This window comes from Lytechinus pictus, chromosome 2 (genome assembly GCF_037042905.1).
Source record: "Lytechinus pictus isolate F3 Inbred chromosome 2, Lp3.0, whole genome shotgun sequence".
Classification (NCBI taxonomy): Eukaryota; Metazoa; Echinodermata; class Echinoidea; order Temnopleuroida; family Toxopneustidae; genus Lytechinus; species Lytechinus pictus.
Window position 1 is genome coordinate 25,821,232 of NC_087246.1, and position 17,797 is coordinate 25,839,028.

Here is a 17,797-nt window from a genome sequence, read left to right on the forward strand (position 1 = left end):
TGAGCCACCACCCCCAGGCCAATAATGAATGAGTCAGACATTATGGTGGTGTCATGTATTGATGACCCATTACATAACCTTTAACCCCATCATATTGTTTTTAACTTTGAAACAAAAAGTACTTTTTTAGAGGGAAAATACAAATTTCAGCCAAAAAAATAAAAAAGGGTGTGAAATAGGTAAGTGCTGTATACCCACATACGTCTTTAAATACAATAAAGACATAAGAACAATATTGTTAGTCCAGGTATACTTATGGATTCTCATTCTTGTCATAGCCTTTTCCATGATTGATGCATATAAATGTGTGGATGTGAAAATATCGCATTAAGTTCGGACTGCATGGAGTAATTTGAGCCAGCCAACATTGGGCAAGTTGAGCAACGGTAATTCTTATGGTAATATATAATAAAAAAATAAAATAAAAACTTCAAAAAAACATTGATGTATACAGGCAAAAAGGAGCCAATTCACATGACAATTCTTTTACTTTTAGAGGATGTTAGTATTTATCAAGAATTAGCAAGTGAAAAGACTTTAAATAAAATATTGACATGCTGGATCTTCCCGCATACATTTTGTACGTAGTTTTTGTGGCTCAACTTACCCCAGAAGGTGGCACAACTTACCCCACAGATGGGGCAAGTTGAGCCATTTGACATCGTGTTTTTCAAAGGTCACAATGAATTTCAGTGTGGGGGTAGAAAGTTATATATAGGTGAAAAATGTTTCCTAAGAATCAAATCTAAAGGCAAGGTAATTCTACAAGATTATTAGTCATATCAATTTCAACCGTGCAAAATGCAATAAGTGTCACAACTTACCCCGCCCTCCCCTACAGATACACCGATCAGTGTGATAGTGCTGTGACCCTAGCTATTTTTGCACCTGTATTGATTTGATTTGATTTTATTTGATTTTATTTCACAAGTACAAACAAAATTATGAAACAATATCAGAAAACTTAATGAGAATACAAATCAGACAAGGCATAACAATTAATTCAAATTAAAGAAAATAGCGATTTGGAATTAAAGACAATTTAAAAGAGTGAAATATGAGGGAACCTGCATAAAAAAGCAAGGCTTGTTAAGTCTGCAGGATCCAGAAAAAAAATCGGTCTTAATGAGGAGAGGACAGATAAGTAAATTGATTATAACAAAGTAATGCCAAAAATGTGACGATTGTGTAAGGAATACAAAAAAATAAAAAAAATAAATAAATAAAAAAGAGTCCGCCACTCTATCACAATTATTTATTACTCATTACTCGGCCAGAGCGTATTAACAAAGTGCATGAATATAAAAGTTTACAAAGGGAAATTATAAGAATTAATAAGCATCGCTTTCAATTAACGTTTGAATATATTAAGTGAGGCACTATGTACCATATCATCGGGAAGATCGTTCCAAAACCTGGGCCCTTCAAATGCGATAGTTCTTTGAGCAAGGAGAGTGCGAGTACGCGGAAGGTGATAGGAGTCACTTAGCCGGGTGGGATATGTGTGGATTAGATTGTTCCTTTGAAACATAGAAACAAATGTATCAGGCAATTCACCTCTTGAAAGCTGAAACATAAATATACCAACTTGAAATGCATATATATCAGAAATTTTGAGTACTTTATTTTGGAAAAATAATGGGTTTGTATGGGAATAAAAACCAACTTGATTAACCACCCTAATTGCTCGTTTTTGTATCGTGAATATTTTATTAATTAAGGTTGTATTGCAATTACCCCAGGCCAATATTCCATAATTCATATGGGATAAAACAAGTGTAGAATATAATGTTTTTAAAATGTGATCAGGAAAAAAATATTTAAGTTTATTCAAAATGCCAGTGTTACGAGAAGATAACTTACATATATAATCAATTTGACATTTCCATGATAATTCATGATCAATGTAAAGACCAAGAAATTTGGTGGAATTAACTTGTTGCAAATTAACATTGTTTATAATTACATGGTCCGGCAAAGAATTCACAGAGTTACTGAAAAGCATAACATTTGTTTTGTTTACATTGAGTGACAACTTATTTGCTTGAATCCATGTCTGAACAGACCGCAATTCCCTATTCAAAATGGTAAGTAGTAAATTAGGGTTACGGTGTGACAAAAAAAGGTTCGAGTCATCCGCGAAAAGAATAAATGATAGGTCATTTGATGAATTATTAAAATCATTAATATACAACAAGAAAAGCAGTGGGCCTAGGAGTGATCCTTGCGGTACGCCGCAAGAAATAGTTTTCATTTGAGATTTATGGTCTTCTATTGAAACAAATTGTTTTCTGTTAGTTATAGGTAACTCGTGAACCATTCCAAGGCCTTTCCACGCACACCATAATGTGATAACTTGTAAAGCAAAATATCATGATTAATTGTGTCAAAGGCCTTGGAAAGGTCCAGGAATACACCAACTGTGTGCAGAGAATTATCAATAGCATTTGCCACTTTGTGAATAAAAGAAAGTAAGGCGTGTACAGTGGAATAAGATAAGAAATTTGTCAAATTGCTACCGAAACCACGTTGTAAATGAGCGATTACACCAAGTACTGAAAAAAATATTGAAGCACACCTTTCAAATCAAAGAAAAGGCGTTATTGTGTAATAAAAAAATCACCTAGGATATTGAAAACAAATATAATGTATGTTTATCCCAATTTGAAAAAAATGTTTCGCAAGATTCTCTTACATGCACCCCTCTTACACTAAGTGCTAGGGCTCATGATCCCCCATCGTGTATGTTATAGGTCTCAGATCGAGGAACGTACATGAAATCAACTATAAAGACAAATCATGCAAGTACATTCTTCGAGATTCACATCAAACTATTTTCCATACTACATGTACCAGGTTTTCATGAAAACATTTTAAATTCATTTAGAGTAGGCAATTTTAACCATCATACTTTTTTTCAAGTGAAATATATTTTTTTGAAAAGTGAAATATATTGTTTTCAAAAGAGAAATAATGTTTTTTTTTAAGTGACATATATTTCATTGAAAAGTGAAATAATTTTTATTTAGAAAGTGAAATATATTTTTTTTGAAAAGTGAAACAAAGTGAAACATATTTTGTAAAAAGTGAAATATATCTTTTTTGAGAAGTGAAACATGTTTTTTTTTAAGTGAAATATATTTCATATTTTTTTGAAAAGTGAAATATATATATTTTTTAAGGGTGAAATAGTATTTGTGACAAAGTCTAATCGGGAGTACGGATGATCTGGCGCGCGCGCCGCCAGGAGTAGGGTCGATCTCATAGAGTTATATACGTACAGTGTATTTAACTCTATGGTCGATCTATAAATAGTCTCTATCTCATCATACCCGGCCTATTCCGCGGGTCGCTGCGCCGACCCCAATTCCAACCTCCAGCATCCAAGCTGAATCATTCAGTTGCATTGCTGTTGTCTGCACGTCTGCTCTCTCTTTCGTGTCGCGACGTAGTACTGTCGAACAATCATCGTCAAAATATGGGGAAGTTACAGGCTCTTGAGGTTCTTTTCTCTGGCAACCAAGATGTCTATAAACCTGGGGACACCATCTATGGAGAAGTAAAGATCGTTGTCAGTGAAGAAAAGGGCGATATTAGAGGTAAGTATGTCGGTATATCCTATCGTCCTGGAATAGGGGCGGGGTCGTTCGTTATCTTCAGACATGGGATGGAGTGGAAACCATCGTGCATGGTGCATGGTCGAGGGCCAGGGAGTGGGGTACATACTCATTGTCTCATAGTGATCTCTTGTTGAAGCGATCTGTGCCACGAAGGTGCAAAGCTTAACAGTTAAGTATAATTATGTAGCTTAAAGTATAATTATGTATCAAAGTAGGCCTAATAAACCTTTTAAAGTTTGCATTTAATCAAAACAATTAAGTACATCTTTTGTTATTGTTCCTCCCAGGTTCCTTGTAGACAGCTAGCAGCCGTCTGTTTTGAGGAGTTGTTTACCATTTATTTTAAATTTTTTTAATTTCTCCTCGTACATCACAGACGGCTCGCGATCGTGCAGCTGCCATTAGGGGGTCAACAATGCAAAATCCCCCTGACGGGGCTCATCGATTTTTGTCTTTATTTGATAAAAATATATAAAAAGAACTTGACCAAAATAAAGATTATTATTCCGTTTTGCACCAAAATGGGAAAAAATAAACTTAAAATGAAAAATTAAAAAAACAGTGACTTACCGGTACTTTTGCTGTCGCGCAACTCCCACTTCCTTGGTTTATCCGAACTTAATACATAAACATATGGCCATTGAGTCCCTGTACAGATCGAGTTAGAACTTCGGTCTCTGTAATTGGTGAGTGGAGCCAACGGAGTTCAGCGGAACAACCAATATAACAGAGACCAAAGCTTTTGGTCTAGGTTCCTTGTTGCTAAAGTAAAGACATGTAAGCAATTGTGAGTTTGGTTTGGTTTTATTTGCCGTATAAAAATCCCAACAAAAAAACACATTGTACAAAATATTAAGATAAAATATAAATACAGTTAAAAACATATGGGTGGATCTCTATTCTGAGCCATTGATATAATCGCTCTGTCTTTCCTTGAGGTCCAATTGTATTGTATTTAATGTATTTGTACCACTGACTGCAAACACAGGTGACCTAATGTACCATGCAGATTTTCCATTCAAATGTCTTAAGGAGTATTGTATTACACTGGAACCGCACATTTTTGGATTGTATTTTCTTTCTGGGAACTGCCCAAAATGTGTACTGGACAGTCATATACAATATGGAAATTCTAAAACATTTGATTGTTCTAGATACTTTTGCTTGGTTTAATTATTGTATAATATTCATTCACTAAATTTATATCCCACTGCTGCCACAGCGCAACCATACTCATCTGGTATTAGAAATAATTGCAGCCGATAAAGGTGTATGTGAGTGAAAAAAAGAATGATGTTTGTGTTGATGTGTCACAACTGTGGATGAAAGATTGCCGATAATTAGGGATTGATCAATCATTTTGGAAGCAATAGGAGAAGAAAAGATCTCCAGATTTTGCTACTACTACAATATTAACAGTACAGTAGCAACTAGCAATGTAGGTAATCATCTAATACTTGGAAAGATTCAAGTCATGAACACTGCCTGAAGTCAAAAGGGGTCTAGTATAGGTTACTATTTAAGCATAAGCTTAAACTTTGAAATGAGGGATATAATGCACTTTTTGGTTCATATATTTGCTTCCCTTCTTAAGTTCTGTTGATAAATTAAGCATTTTATCATGTTATTATTGCAACCATTTTGTATGTTAGGTATCCAAATAAAATGTGTTGGAAAGTCATATACGCATTGGACAGAGACTGAGGGAAGTGGGGACAATCAACGGACAGTGAGATATACTACAAAACACAGATACTTTAAACAGGAAGTCACACTCCGTGGTGTGGGTGAGTTTGTTTTAAGGAAATATATTAATTGTGAAGGAAAAGGATTTCCTTGAGGCTAACTGCTCTGCCACGTGGGGGGCCTCACATAAATTATAATGGAATCAAACTTGGCAGACTGCCTGTCAATTGCTAGGCTCTCATTCAATTCTATTTTATTCTAGAACACGCTGCAAGGTTCAAATGCTAAACGATAAATGGAACTCAAACTCCAAACCTAATATCAACGTTGATGTTTATATTTGTCTGAAAGAAAACATCTAAAAGAGCCCTCACCTCCTTCAAAATGATTTTTAAAATGCCTAAAATTTGCATCCTTAAATGTATTGATGACATGAATGATGCAATTTTTCTTGACCAAAAAGTTCCATTTGGCATTGCATTATGCATTATTCTAGTTTTTGCTGCAATTCAAATTGCATCATTGATGAATGAATGCATTTTCTTTCAATTTGTATATTCCTGCATATAATCACGCTTCAGTTTTTCAATCCCAATAAGAGCAGCCATAAGTCCTACTTTGTTTGTGTGAATCCCTGGTATAGAACTAGATATCAAATTTGTTGAAGAGGCCTATATGAAGGCATTGGCTATCTGGTTAAATTGTGAATTTCAAATCCCTGTTGCAAAAATCTTATTTACAGCATCCAAATAAAAAACTGTATTTTGAAAATTTAAGAATAATTTCATTTTTGTGTCTTCAGTTCTTTCCTATTCATTTTCAAGAACTTTTGAACATTTTCATGTCCCTGCACTGTAGGCCTACACAAAATCAATTTGTGTATTTTTCATAGAACTAAAAGTATATTGCCCTTAATATGTCTTAAATAAGTGCATTATTAATATTAAAATTATAGCATATCAATTCTCCAAGATTGAGGGGGTTACTGTCAATATGCTTTTATATTTTTGGATTTATCCATTTTCTTCAGCAAAGAGTGAAAGTAACTCAGACCGCATCAAACTATCAGCTGGGGAGCATCGATTTCCTTTCCAGTTTCAGCTTCCAAGCATGTCCTTACCTGCACCGTTTGAAGGCCAGTATGGATACGTGAGGTACTTTGTCAAGATTTGCATTGATCGACCGTGGAAGTTTGATCACCATGCCAAGAGGCTTTTCAGTATCTTTACAGTCAAAGATCTCAACTATGAACACAACGTATTGGTAAGTCTTAACTTGAGGACGTTGCACGGTTATGCTTTTTTTGCGCTTCCTGGTCTGTGTATTTTATTTTGCTATGCTCGTTAATTTCACAGTGAATTTTTAAATTATAAAAAAGCAGATTGATCAGCAACATAAGCTGATTTTTTTTACTGGTCTGCATTCTAACTGCAACTCTGATAAAGTACAATTTGAAGTTGAAGTTTGGTGCTTGAAAAAATGAAAGTAAGTTATTTTACTCCAACAAATGTGTGGATAGTTCGAAAACAAATCTGAAAACAAGTCTGCCATGCAACCCCCCCCCCCCTTTTTTTTCAACGTTCCTTCCTCTTTGAGTATACCTTCCTCTATATCTTGCAATTTTAATACATCATACCCAAAAAATATTTTGTTCAGGTGTTCTGGACAATTATGCAGTTTAAGACTCTGGTGCTGCAAGGAACTGACATTCAGTTGCAATTTAAGGAAACATCCAAAAGCAAGCTTAATGGGGGTGTTGCAAGAAAGTTAATCTAAAAATTTGTGTTTGATAAAAAAAAAACCCAAAATGCTTCATTCTGGGACTAATACCTGATTTAGAATTGGAACTTGAGTTTCTTGCAAGTTCTAATAGCAATGCATTGCAGTGCAATGAAGGAATGGAAACTGCGAAATAATACAGAATAACTTGTGAAAGTGGAAATAATAAAGTGGCTATCACTTTCTCATTATATATACTTCATTTCCTATTTCCTTGTATTTTATTATATAACTTCCTTGTATTAGAAAATGCCTTAAAAAAAATAGGATATAACTTCCTTCTACACTGTGTCCTACAAAAAATGTTAATGGCACTCTAGATGGGATAAATGTGAAAATCAACAAATTATATTTTATGATATATGAATTTTTAAAGTTTTATACACCTGGCATAAAATTCATGGGATATGGTCCATCGAACACAGATATACGAGCCTTCTTTCAGCAGAAAACCTCTCAGTCTCAAGTTTTGTTATTTTGTTAAATAAAGTACATCCAACCACATCTTAATTCACTCTTTTTTATTATCTTTTTTTAGATTTTTTGCCCACAACTTATTTTGGGCTGATACTTAAATTTAGGTTTAAGAAAATTGGCATGATATCTTTAATCAAACATGAAATTTGATTGATTGATTGATTGATTGAGTGAGTGATTATTGATTGATTGATTGATTGATTGATTATAGGCCAACTAAAAGATGACTACAAGGAAATGAATTAAAACATTTTGTTTTAATCCATGATCTCATTTTGATCTCATCTATTCATCAGAGAGGGATGAATGATATAATAAAACATTGATTATTATAGAATTGCAACCATGCGCAAGTAAATTTTACCAAACATATGACTAGCCATGCATCCGGTAAATTTACCATGCACAAGTTCTTACCAAATGCATGGTAAATTTACTGGATGCATAGCTGGCAATGCGTTGGTAATTAATTATGCATGGTTGCCATTCTGTAATAATTGATGTTTTATTATCTATAAATTTTACTAGATACACAGTAAAATGATAGCATGTTGTTTAAGCAAGTTGTTGAAACTTTAAAAAAAATTAAATTGGTAAACTTTTTAAAGTAGTTTAAACTCTTTAAACAACCTGTTTAAAACTTTGATTAAAACTTTAACCAATAGACTGATGGGCTTAAACAAAATGCTTAACAATTTAAATAGGGTATTACAGTAGGATCATTTAAGCACATATTAAAAGAAATAACGGATGTCTGTTTTATTGTTAGGTTCCAGCCAATCACCAGATAGAGAAGACTGTATGTTGTCTCTGCTGCGCTTCTGGTCCTATCGTCCTCCAGGGACAAATAGACAAGAGGGGCTATGTTCCGGGAGAATATATATTTGTGTCCTTAGACCTTCAAAACAACAGCTCTCGGACAATCGTTGACATCAAAGCAAAGCTACAACAGGTATTCAGTTTGATTTATTTTATTGGTCTACAAGCACGGCCCTGGCCCTCATTTCAGATAGTCCAATACCACATTATTGGGTGATTTCAAGTCCAGTGTTGGCCTTGGTGTTGGTGTTAGTGTTGAAATTTGGATCGCTTCCCCTAGCTCCAAAACTAATTCAGATTTTGTAAAACTTATCCAGATCACATGATTGACATCTCAACAACTAGTGAATGACTTTTCGGGACCATCTTCATGTTATGTTTGGTGTTATAATCGTGTAAAAATTGACCTAACACCAACACCAAAAGGTCAACACTGAACTTGAAATCACCCATTGGCCACACCAATATGGTCTATGATCAGTTTGGTTTCATTGTCATTTGGTCTAACTACACTTCATCTAATAAAAAGTACATTTGTCATTTAGTCTAATGGCCAGATGGTCTAATTTATATTGCGTCTACTAATCATTTTGTACTTAATTATTGTCAAATGACAATTTGGTTCATAAACTGTTTATTTGATCTAAATATGGACTGAGTGGCACCAGACCAAGTGGATAGAAGACAAAATGGGTAAAACCTATCTGGAAATTAGACAAAATTATAGATATGATAATTATGGCAAATTAACCAAATCGTTAGAAGACAAACTTGTTGTACATAGTCAAACTATGATAATATAAAATAGTGATTTGTCCATTTATATAGCGCTGTTACTATGTGCATATTCTCAACTTTGATATGTGGTATCATGATTTAGACCATGTGGGATGAGACCATATGGAAACTAGACAGAGAAGCTAGGGTATACCACATTGCAAAACAATGGTAAATCATCATGCTAAGGCAAGGGCCTGTTTAGTTTATCTATAAATATCATTTTTATGTGCTGTCTGTATCATGTTGCTGTCATTGAAATAAATAAAAATGCTGGTAGTTATGTGTTATTGAGCTATTTTCTCTTTTACACGTGCACAGGTGTGGCATTATGTAAAATATGAATCAAACTGAAAGTGCTCTTGACTTCACAAAGACTTCTGTTAATCATGATGTTACAGTCATTTGTTTGATCCAAGCCCACACTGGCTCATGGATTAATATCGCCAGGAGCAAATTTTTCTGCATTATTATTAATATGTTTAAGTTATGTTCAAAGTAATTATATTCAATTCAATTCAATGAATGGTCTCTTAAGCAATAATATTCAATACATGATATACAGCCAAAAGATATGTAAAGTTCATCAATGGGCAACATTAAAACAAAACAAACAAATCATGTAGGTACATGGAAGAAGTTATGGTAAGCTTAACATAAGAAAATAAACAGTCTTAAAAGTAATAGTGTAAAGCTATTCAAAATAGATAAGATTTAATGTACAGAAATACAATACATAAGTAAATAAATACAATTTTCTTAAGTGATCAAGATTAAAATTGGATTTAAATAAAATTGAAATGGAGACTAAAAATGGTATGTAATTTTAAAATTTTAATTGGTTTGGTACCCTAACAATTTACTCTGTATGACATTGATATAATAGTGGATAGACTTCATGAGTATATGAATATCTAACTTCAATTCATTGTGTTTTGTATTAGCTCTATATTACCTGCTATATATATTTATGTTCCATTCTAATGCATATCAGTAGCAATTATTACCCCGTTGATAGATTCACTCTTGCTTTATTTTTATCACACATTTTGTTTTAGCTGTGCACCACCTACTTGTATCTACATGTATACATGTAGATTTATGTTAATTATTACATAATATCCTTTTTTTTTCATTCCATAGACAGTACATTTTGGTTTGTATATGGTTGTATTTATTGCCCAACTAAAATAATAAGAATTTGCATTTTTGCATGGTATTTTCAAACATTGATTTGATAGGCCTATATATAACATGAAAATACTTTCTATACATGAAAGTGATAGATAGCCACATGGCCAAACACTGACCCTTGATCCTTATTCGCACTTTTGTAGAAAGCACATTTCTCAGCCTCCAACTGTGGGAGAACGCACCACAGATATGTTACAAAGAAGATTACAGAACTCAAGCTAGATGGCTGTGAAGCTATGGGGTCAGTGAACTATGAGAGGATGAAGATGTTGATTCCTCCCATCCCTCCTTGCACGTATGACAACTGCCCGAATATTCAACTCGAGTATTTTGTTGAGGTAAGAATTATTAGCATACCTTGCAGTACTCTTATTTGAATTAGTACTTAAAATGAAAAATGATAGAAAATATATGATTTGATTCATGAGGAATAAATGTACAGGTGATAGACCATATTCTGTTTAATGTATGGAAAATATTTGCCCCGAAACATGAATACTAAGTAGTAAATACAATTTAAACAGTTTACAGCTTTGATAGAGGGACTCTATAAATTTGTTGAAATCAGTTAAAATTCAGCCAGGTTACAAACTTGAATTGGCTCAAAGATGTCAGAAGCAGAAGTGCTCACTGAACATAAATCCAGACTTTATAGGCACAGAACTAATCTTTGGTACAGACATTGGCTATCAAGGTTCATAGATCTGATTGGTGAGATGACATAAGAAATCATTGTTTTCACACTCAGGAAAATTAATATATTTGATAGAGCTTTCATATGTAAACCTGCAAACTAAATTGATAATTATTTGAATAATAAGGCACTTCCTGATCAATTTATTCATAAAGTTATGAAGATTTTTATTCATTCAGTCTTATCAACACAAACTCATTCAAACCTATGAGGATAATGGTTGCATCTTATGAAAACATTGCAGAGTTTATCTTCACAGTAAGTATGGATACTTGATTTTATAATTGTATATAATTTGATTCATCAGTATCGGGTGTTTTTTTTTCATTAGATTGAAGCTGATGTTTCTGGAACCCCTATGGATGCTGAAATAAAGCTTCCTGTCGTGATTGGTACCATTCCAGCCTTCCAACAAACCTTGAAGGATCCTACCCAAGCTCCTCAGGGCTTCGAAGCTTATGCCCCGTATGCAGGACAACCTATACCGGTGTCCCCCACACCAGGCCAACCTGGGGTATATCCTCCACCAGGTCAACCTGGCTATCCCCCTCAAGGACAACCTGGCTATCCTCCGGCAGAACAACCGGGATATCCCCCATCGGGGCAACCTGGCTATCCACCACCTGCAGGAGAGCCGGGATATCCTCCGTCTGGACAGCCTGGTTACCCACCACCTGCAGAACAACCGGGCTATCCCCCTCAAGGACAACCCGGCTATCCTCCAACCGAACAACCAGGATATCCCCCATCAGGACAGCCAGGCTACCCACCCCCAGCAGCACAGCCAGGATATCCCCTGTCAACAGACCCATGTAAGTTAACGTAGGATGGGGTCTTGTGCAATCATCTGTGTTTAATAGAGCTTGGACACAAAATACTTTTTAATGGGTGACTATCACTGGTAACTGGTACTATCACATATAAGGGAGGAGGGTAGGAGATCAGTTAAGGCTTTAATCTTGAATTAGTTTTTATCTAATCAAGATTTTTTTTTTCAATCAAACTTGCCCATACAATCTCTGCTCATGATTGCCTATCTAGAAATATTTCTGAGCACTGCTATTACACCTGATTAAAGGGATGGTCTGGGCTGAAAGTATTTATAGCTTAATAAATAGAGTAGAATTCACTGAGCAAAATGTCGAAAATTTCATCAAAATCGGATAACAAATAACACAGTTATTGAATTTTAAAGTTTAGCGATATTTTGTGAAAAAAGTTGTCATGAATATTCATTAGGTGGGATGATGATGTCACATCCCCACTTGTTCTTTTGTATTTTATTATATTAAATTAGGTTTATTCAAATGGTTCCTCCAAAAACTAGAAAAATTGGATTGACAACTGATTTAGTGCATTAGATATTTATTGCTGCAACTTATTTCATTATAAGGGAGACATATTATTCACACAAGTAAGAAATAATGAAAAAATTATGATTTTATGTAATAACATAAGAAAACGGAAAGTGGGGATGTTACATCAGCCCACCTATTAAATGAATATTCATGATGACTGTTTTCACAAAATATTGCTAAACTTTAAACTTCAATAACTTTATTATTTGTTATCCGATTTTGATGAAATTTTCGACATTTTGCTCAGTGAATTCTACTCTATGTATTAAGACATAAATATTTTCAGCCCAGACCATCCCTTTAGGCTTGAGCTGCTGCTTCCTGTACTCAGTACATTCCAGGAATCAATCCTGCCAGGTACCCATCCACCTCACCTCGGAAGAGTTATCCAAACCTTACAGTAATAATAACTGTTTTATTCTTCCAGCTTCAGGTTTGCCACCCCCTCCTACATACGCAGCAGCGGTAGGAGGACCCCAGGAGATCACTGGTAAAGAAGGATCGTTCGGTAGCGTCATGTACGCACCACACTACCCTTACTATGATCCAGACACCTTATATGCAGCCATGGGACTCCCTGCAGGGGCACCAACATCAACAGACGGAGGACCACCACCACCTACCATTACCCAACCACAGAGTGGTCAACAACCACCATATAACCCTTACCCGGAGGAAAAGAAAGGGGAATGACATTATTAGGAATTCACAACACGTCATTGCCTAGCAGTGAATGGGATTGAATATACAATGCTGAAATTATTGTCTTCGACGACACTTTAGTTATTCCTTCAAGTTATCCTTTGTATGCCAGTTATCATATATGTAAAGCGCTTTCAATCTTGGGTATAGCTGATGTATGTAGTGCTACCGGTATATAAATGAAAATATTACTATTTATCATTAACAGTCAATTCTCATCATGTATATTTACAGTAATTCAGATCATTCATACAGCTTTGAAAGTAATTTTTAAAAAAATATCATGTTCTCTTTACTGCAGAATAATAATAATCAGCAAATAATTACCTAAGGCTAATTATTATTGTTAAGGTAATAATGTTTGATAGGGTCCTCACATAAACCGAGGACTACAAAACATCTCAAGTAAATTCATGAGAAACGGAAAAGTAATATATTCTTCCTTTTAATACCTTGCCTTGTTTCCTATACAGTGTGTATTTTTTTTATGTACATGAGGTTCAATAAAATGCATGGAAGTGCAAGCTTGAAGTTAACTCTTTGCACATTCTTGTATGTGACAAAATGTGGTATATGTAGTATGGACCTTTTCTTTAAAATCAGTGGACTAAAATAAACGTTCTTGTATGTCTTGTACATATATTTACAAATAGTAGTTAGCTGTAAATTTGTGTAATACATGTATATGTATATTCTATTGGAGTAGTTTGAAAGTATTTAAATTTCAAAGAATGAATGTGTTTAAGTCAAATCTACATTTTGGAAACATGTAGCTTCTATCAGTCAATACCAGTTCAAAATAAAGTAATCAAAATTGTAAGGTTTAATTCCACAACAAGAAAAATACACTTTATCTAGATATCTGAGCTTCTAACTGAAGTACTTTGTGTCAAGAGTATCAACTTAGATGTTCCCTTTAATCATCTTATTATCATTTCAATCATCAAATATGATACATGAATGGTATTGAGTGAGACATAAAACAAATCTAAACCAGATAGCCTATGTCAACATATCAGAAGTAAAGTATTGACGATATAAACAGTTGGTTATCAATTAATAATTAAATGAGGTAATAGATTATTATGTAAAGTATTATTATGACTCCTTTTGCAGACATCCAAGAAAATGAATACCATGTACTAATATTAATCATCACAGCCATACTTTTGCAAAGAAAACTGTCTTTCATTCAAGTTATTGGCATAACCTTGCCTTTTCAATGAAGTGTTTTGGTCAGTTTTATACATTTTTTTTTTCACGTTTATGAAAATCTGTTTATGAATTTAACCCATTTGCAAAGCGGGAAGAGGCGTCGATCCTGGGGGGGCAGGGGGGGCGATCGCCCCACCAATGAAAATATTGGGGGGGCAAACATCATTTTGCCCCCCCCAATAATTCCGGATATGCATTAAAAAAAAACAAGATTGTAATGTTCAGCAAGCGAGATTGAGATACACAACTCGTTCTTTATTTAAAATCGTGCTCAAAATGTCCGCTTTTCAGATTGGAATATAACAATTTTCAGCTCGCGCTTCGCGCTCGCATCATTTCTGTAGCAAAAACCCATACTTTTCATGATTAAATTGGTGAATGTAAATGTCCCATTTTCAGTTCTAAGCCTCAAAAGAACTGCTTCAATTTGCAATCATCTTTTCTTGGATATATAGCTTGTTCTTTATCAAAAACGTGCAGTAAACTGTCATTTTTTCAGATCGAAATATCAAAATTTTCAGCTCGCGCTTCGCGCTCGCATCTATTCTCTTTTAGATACAAATCTTAATCATTGGTACCAAAAATGCTTAGAATATCAAGTTTTCAGCTCAGAATATAAAGAAATTTGAGCTCACTCTCGGCACTCGTACTATCTGTGTAGTGAGATACGTGTCTGTGTCTCATGAGTCATACATATATATAGATATATACATATATATATATATATATATATATATATATGTGTGTGTGTGTGTGTATATATATATATATGTATGTGTGTGTGGGTGTGTGTGTGTGTGTGTGTGGGTTGGTGTTTTGTACGATCGAGCGCCTTTGGAACGTTAATGATTTCGCCCCCCCAATCTGAAAAATGGATCGACGCCCCTGAAAGCGGGTTGCTGTCCCTGTCCATAGCCTATGGGAATGAGATGATTACTTCTTGGGTTGAAGCAGATGTAATTTGATGTTTTAAGATATTTATAATATATCCACCATGATTATTTTATTTTTAGATATCATGCAGTGTAATGTGCTCATACTTGCCTTGTACCTACAGTTTATTGTTTTGAGAAGTGTTTCATTATTCCCCAAAAAGCTGCAGCTTCTTGATCCATTAATGTTGACAGGCCAAAATGGTCTTTCAAATGTTTATTCCCATTAAGGAGACACTGCCCAGGGGCTATGCACAATTATTTTTTTTTTTTGAGGGGGGAGGGGGCAAATGAACATTTTAGGGAGAGAGGTAATTTCCTTGTTTTCTTCACCACCTGATTTTTTTTTAAATTTCCTATTATTATTTTTTTTGGGGGGGTTGATGGTTTCCCACTACCCATCTATAGCATCACCCCTGCTTTTCCGTAATTCTACACACTCACTTAAGGCCTGGTCCCACTGGCCGATGGACACAAAACATATTCATAACGGATACAGCGGACAAGCAAAATTTCGGGGTGGCTCCATCCGTTTTCATCTGCTCCAGACAATGGACAAAATGGGCGAACAATGAAATTACAATGGACGGATGCTCAATGGATATAGAGCGTATAAAACAGAGTACACAACGGATACATAATGTTTTCCAACGTATGGCAATGTTCTTTTCCGTTTTACACCCTCTCTGCATCCAGAAGTGCAGTGGGACGAAGCCTTTAGATATTTTGACAATCAACCCATCCCTTACTGGGAATGCCATAGGAAAATTTATGATTTAATGATATACATGTGTATATGTTTTACTTTTAAGTAGCGTTTTGTCAAGGGTTCTTCTCTTTATGAATGAAGTATGTCTTGTGGTTGGTGTTTTTATTATCAGGGTGAAGTGTCTCCATAATTTGCCTTTATACATGTACCTGTGTGCATTTTAAAAATGCTTGTATCACTTTGTGTAGTTGTACATGTTGTGAGAAGTGCTCATGTCTGTACTATTATTAAACTTGATGCAAATATTACTTTTATAACATAATGAATATAATTTTTTGTACCGGTATTTATTACTGTTAATGTTGTAGATTTAAAGAAGAAGTTCACCCTGAAGAAAAGTTTGTTGTAACAAAGCAGAAAAATAACAAGAAAATATTGGTTAGGATTGAGGAAGATCCATTGAAGATTAAGAAAGTTAGAATTTTAAATTTTAGATTTGTGACATCATAAACGAGCAGCTGCGGCATATGTTATGTGATATAACATGCACATATTTTAATTTTTTAATGGTTCTTGATGACTTATTTTTGTTTTCTTTTTATGAACGGGTGTGAAATGTTTTGTCTATTGATATACTGAAAGTACAGTAAAAATCCATTTTCAATTTTCTAAAGAAATGAAATTGATTTTTTTACCATACAACATTAGGAAAGCTGCTCGCATATGACGTCACAAATCTAATTTTAATTCTAATAACTTTTTTATTCTTTCATGGATTTTTCTCAAGCCTTCGGCAATATTTTTTATAATTTGTTTCTGCTATTTTGGCAGTCAATTTTTTGTCAGGGTAAACTTCCCCTTTAATTTCTGCTAAATGTAAAAACTAAACATAATTCAAAGGATCAATTGCATAAAATATTGAAATCCATCACAGTTCAAAGATTTGGATCATTTTGATTTGTTGAAAATTCTGTTATTATTAAGTTGCATGTAATTATTTGTTGTAGTTACCTCTGATTACAGAGTTTTTCCCCTCACACCCCAGTGATAAATAGCACCAGTTTGAGTTTAAACTTCCTCAGTCTGTTCATAGTTCCTTACACAAAATGCAATATTCAGATCATGAAGTCTCAAAATATAATCCCCACTCAATTTTTTATTTCTATTTACAGAATTCATACCATCACAAGTATGTTTCCAGTGAACAAATATGAATAACAGAATGCTTCAAAATAGCCATGTTTTCTGATAGTGATCATATGGCCATTGCAATTCAATTAAAATATATTTTCAATTGTTTTATCCAGTTTCTAGACTGATGCACTGTAGTCACCTATTAACAGAACTTCTACTGTGTTGTTAACCTTATACGAAGCATCCCGCCCCCGTCCTTAAAGGGCAAGTCCACCCCAACAAAAAGTTTATTTGAATAAAAAGAGAAAAATCCCCCAAATCAACAAGACTATCACTGAAAATTCAATCAAATCCAATGCAAAATAAGAGAATAATGACATTTAAATTATAATTTTGTTTATTTTCTCAAAACAGTTCTGTCTACATCCTGGTCGGTATGAAAATGGGGGGACTGATGATGTCATCCAGTCACTATTTCTTTTGTATTTTATTACATGAAATATTTTAATTTTCTCCCTGAACATGTGGAATTACCATGGCTTTAATATTATGTGGTTCAATGAAAGGGGTCCTCTTCAGAGTTATGTTTGTTGATTTTTCACTATTGACTCAAATCAACTTTTTTTTTGCGGTTGACTTGACCTTTAAACTAGCACACCAATGATGTGGAGCTCATCTGGCATCTCGCAACGAAATTTAAC

The 17,797-nt window shown here is 34.3% G+C and overlaps 1 protein-coding gene across 1 annotated transcript; it reads left to right on the top strand.

Annotated features, from left to right (window-relative positions):
- The first annotated feature begins 3,246 nt into the window (after positions 1-3,246).
- LOC129254506 (arrestin domain-containing protein 3-like) lies at positions 3,247-17,264 on the top strand. The gene is made up of 9 exons (XM_054892969.2): positions 3,247-3,599; positions 5,273-5,407; positions 6,337-6,569; positions 8,332-8,514; positions 10,496-10,690; positions 11,378-11,858; positions 12,832-13,910; positions 14,129-14,420; positions 15,214-17,264. Exons 1-7 carry the CDS (start codon positions 3,479-3,481, stop codon positions 13,095-13,097), a joined length of 1,614 nt encoding a protein of 537 aa, XP_054748944.2. The 5' UTR covers positions 3,247-3,478; the 3' UTR covers positions 13,098-13,910; positions 14,129-14,420; positions 15,214-17,264.
- The last annotated feature ends 533 nt before the right edge of the window (positions 17,265-17,797 follow it).